At 41.3% G+C, this 3,443-nt stretch overlaps 1 protein-coding gene across 2 annotated transcripts; it reads left to right on the forward strand.

Annotated features, from left to right (window-relative positions):
* The first annotated feature begins 491 nt into the window (after nucleotides 1–491).
* LOC120643763 lies at nucleotides 492–2,557 on the forward strand. Of its 2 annotated transcripts, none has more exons than XM_039920239.1 (6): nucleotides 492–545; nucleotides 689–745; nucleotides 859–903; nucleotides 1,547–1,617; nucleotides 1,758–1,874; nucleotides 2,168–2,557. In XM_039920239.1, the coding sequence occupies exons 1-6, from the start codon at nucleotides 527–529 to the stop codon at nucleotides 2,228–2,230; spliced, it is 372 nt and encodes a 123-aa protein (XP_039776173.1). In that variant the 5' UTR covers nucleotides 492–526; the 3' UTR covers nucleotides 2,231–2,557. The 2 variants fall into 2 exon arrangements, with proteins under 2 accessions (XP_039776173.1, XP_039776172.1); XM_039920238.1 differs by having other exon boundaries at nucleotides 498–545; nucleotides 689–760.
* The last annotated feature ends 886 nt before the right edge of the window (nucleotides 2,558–3,443 follow it).

A 3,443-nucleotide genomic window follows, 5' to 3' on the forward strand; every position in this document is an offset into this window, starting at 1 on the left:
AAAACTACGGAACTAGCACTAATTAACAAAAAAAAAGTAAATACCTACTCTCTCCATTACAAATTATAAGACATACCCCCTCTGTTTCAAATTATAAGGTATTCTGGCTTTTCTAGATATATTGTTTTTACTATGCATCTAGACATAATGTATATTAAGTGTATAGAAAAAGCTACATATCTAGAAAAGCTAAAATATTTTATAATTTGGAGCGGAGGGAGTAGTTTTTTTAATACATAGCTCTTGATATGCACTTTGATATATACACACTATGTTTAGATTTACAGTAAAAGCAATGTATTAAAAAAGCCAAAATGTCTTGCAGCTTTGGAACGGACGAAGTAGTAACTAGTATAGTAAGTTGGACGATACTTGCTGTTTTTGTCTCGACCTTACCCGTGACATGTGACCTTTGCTTGAGGATTTTGTCCTGACTAGAAGGGTGTTGGTATGCAAATACATATATATATACACGTATTGGATTGATGACCCCCGCACAAACACTGACACTGCTGCTGCGTTCACAATGACAACCGGCGGCTCAGGTTCCGTCGTCCGCCGGCCCCTAATTACGTGGCTAGCATCATTTTTAATTACGTCCAGTTTAATCTTTCTAGTTCTCCTATCACCTCTTTTTTGATTCACCCATCGGGTTTTCTTAGACATCCCTTTGCTGTATGTTCCACAGGTTCATTAACGAACAAGGATGACCTTACAAAAGGTCGAGAGGATCTCCCAGAGTTAGGTAAACCAATAAAAGGTGCACGCGAGTGAGCTTGCTGATGTTTCGATGATCTTTTTTCTTTTAAATTTGCAATAATGCACACACTGATTTCAATTTCAACCTAAAACCATCAGGATCAGAAAATAAAGGAAAAGGAAAAGGAAAAGCAGAGAATCAAGGTACTCATACTATTTTATTAATTTTTGTTACTGAAATGCACACCTAAGATTAGCTAATCTTAGGTGTTTGCTGTTTGCCCACGTACCAAAAGTACCACTTTGGTCAGTTACCAACAACTATATGGATTTTTTCAAAAAAAACATGTTATAAAGTCATAACATTATTACGGAATGATTCATTTTAGAAACTGAATTTCAGAGGTGATCGACGACTTAAAGTTTCACCACATGCATGTCGCTGGTTCCTATGCTAACAACAATCACTACCAAATTCAATGAATGGTGGCACCTGCCATTCACACTACAAACCCAATATAATTATTCAGTTTTCTGTTTGCCCACGTACCCTCATAATCTATTAACCCATTTAACTCCCGCAAACTATTTAATTTAGGTTTTCATTTTTCACCCGTAGTGAGATTTGTGCTTTTTGCTTCTCATGTAGTAGTAAAACAAATAAATATATTTATTACATATACTAATTCAAGATGGAGAAGCTGCCTTTTCAACTATATATAAAGTAACCTAAATCTCTTGTGGAAACTTCTTCCCGCTTTCTTTTATATTCGTGTCACAAGACGCACACATGAGCATGCAACGGTCGTCATTATTGAGCTTGAATTGTGTTTTGAATCCTAAACAGAAAAAAGGATGCTGCCCGCTGGTGTATTTATCTTGACTGCCATTGCTGCCATCGAAATTGAGCATGAACAGGTGAGGTCGTACGTCATGCTATTCTCCTTAATATATATAGTCGTAAATTTGTGCTGCCTAGTTGCATATTATCAATAATTTATTTATCTAACGCTCCTATGTATGTTAGTAACAAGCAGTCGTCTTTGTTGTGGGCTTAGGGCAATCCTAAAAAACACATTGTGCAGCTGACTCGCGCTGATGCTTTTCCGGAGATATCCATTACTTTTCTTACCGAGGCTCCAAATGAACCACTCGTCCAGGAAATAAAACAGAAGGTACTGTACTGTATAAAACAGAAGGCTCCAAACATGAGGGCTAATAGATGAGCTAATTTATTAGCCAAGTCTTCAACTAGTTGTTAGCCAACTATAGCTAATTTAAGTGATTTTTTCTCTCCAACTAGTAACTAGTCATGTGCATCCAAACAGGCCCTGTATGTGGCAACTCATCAAACCTTTCTGCTCTCATTGATGCAATCATAGATTTCCCTTGCTCATGTACTTCGATTATTTTGAGCACGGGATGAATTTAATTTTCTGATTTATGTCATGTCGTACTGTATGCACAGGTGAGAGAATGTGAGATTATTTTGAGCTTCCTTGAGACCGTCCATCAAGACACTGTTGAATGACGCTGCTAAAGGAAACTCAGCGTGTGACAAGAACAAGTGCAGTGGAGACACACAGCTTGGGCGATGTCTTCGTATCATTCATCTGGTGACATGTATATGTTCCAGTGTTCCGCTTGCAGACACTTATGTTTGGGCTTCGATTATGTTGAGCAGCTTTTGTTAGGGCCTAGCTGCTGCATGCTTCCTTAATTTATCTTGTTCAGTCTTCGTTTCAGCTCTTTCAATTGTTGTCCTGTGGTCGTGTCCAGGCTTAGAGGTGGCCTGCGTAACTTGTTCACTCTCATGCATGTTCGTAATAATGATGTCAAAAGTGTTCACTTCTGTGAATCGGTGTGCCCCCTCTTCTAGTCAATCTTCTTATGTTGAAGTAACCTTTCTCCATCATTTACTGGAATATGATGCATGGGCCCAGCTGCCATTAGCTAGGATGTGTGCAGATATCTTTCCCATGTTGCTTTGCCGGAGTACAAACTCCCCTCCTCTTGCCTCCTAAATACGACTGTTTGATGAGATTTTGTACCACCATATGAGCTATGTATGTTAATATGGATCATGTGTGTCATATCTCTAAGCAAGAAGGAGAAAAGAAGCAAGAAAAAGAGAAAAAGCTAGCAAGCTCGTGGGTTTCATATTCATATGCATGCACGTGACAGCTAATGTGAATGTGGCGTCCTGATACGTGAACAAAATCAAGATAGAGTACATGCGTGTTCATGTACGTACTCGCTCGTGGCTTATAGTCTTGGTCCACCGGCCAGCCTGCTGCCCTGCTGCCATACGAAGATGGAATCCCACGGTCGAAGAGGATTCACTCAACATGCGTCCGCAAAAACGACGACGAGTATGAGTATCTCTTTTGGATGGATATCCCTCCGCAACGACTTCCACGCTGCTCCCGTGAAATAAGCCAACGCTCAACAGAGTCTCGGCGGCGCTCGATACGCGGCCAGGCCTCGGCCCCTGCCCTATCTGCTGCCTGTAAAAAGCCATCACCTCTTCTCGTTAAGGGGACTTCTTTTTTGGGCTGGAGGAGGTTCCCATGGAGGAAAGGAAAGAGTCCGGCCATCAGGATGACGGCGTCGACGCAGAGGAAGAAAGCAGCACCTCTGCTCGTGTCGACGGCTCGGCCGCCGGGCAGGGTGCCACAGACCAAGGAAGATCGTGCCTATGCATGCGCTGCCATAGGCACGAGTGCATATCCACGGCTAACACA

Source organism: Panicum virgatum, chromosome 8K (assembly GCF_016808335.1).
Source record: "Panicum virgatum strain AP13 chromosome 8K, P.virgatum_v5, whole genome shotgun sequence".
Lineage (NCBI taxonomy): Eukaryota > Viridiplantae > Streptophyta > Magnoliopsida > Poales > Poaceae > Panicum > Panicum virgatum.

Excerpts from the sequence above, each read along its gene's own strand:
- LOC120643763 (XM_039920238.1), top strand. Across the intron at positions 761-858 it reads GTTAGGTAAACCAATAAAAG|GATCAGAAAATAAAGGAAAA; the intron begins GTGCACGCGAGT and ends TAAAACCATCAG. Across the intron at positions 1,618-1,757 it reads TCGAAATTGAGCATGAACAG|GGCAATCCTAAAAAACACAT; the intron begins GTGAGGTCGTAC and ends TTGTGGGCTTAG.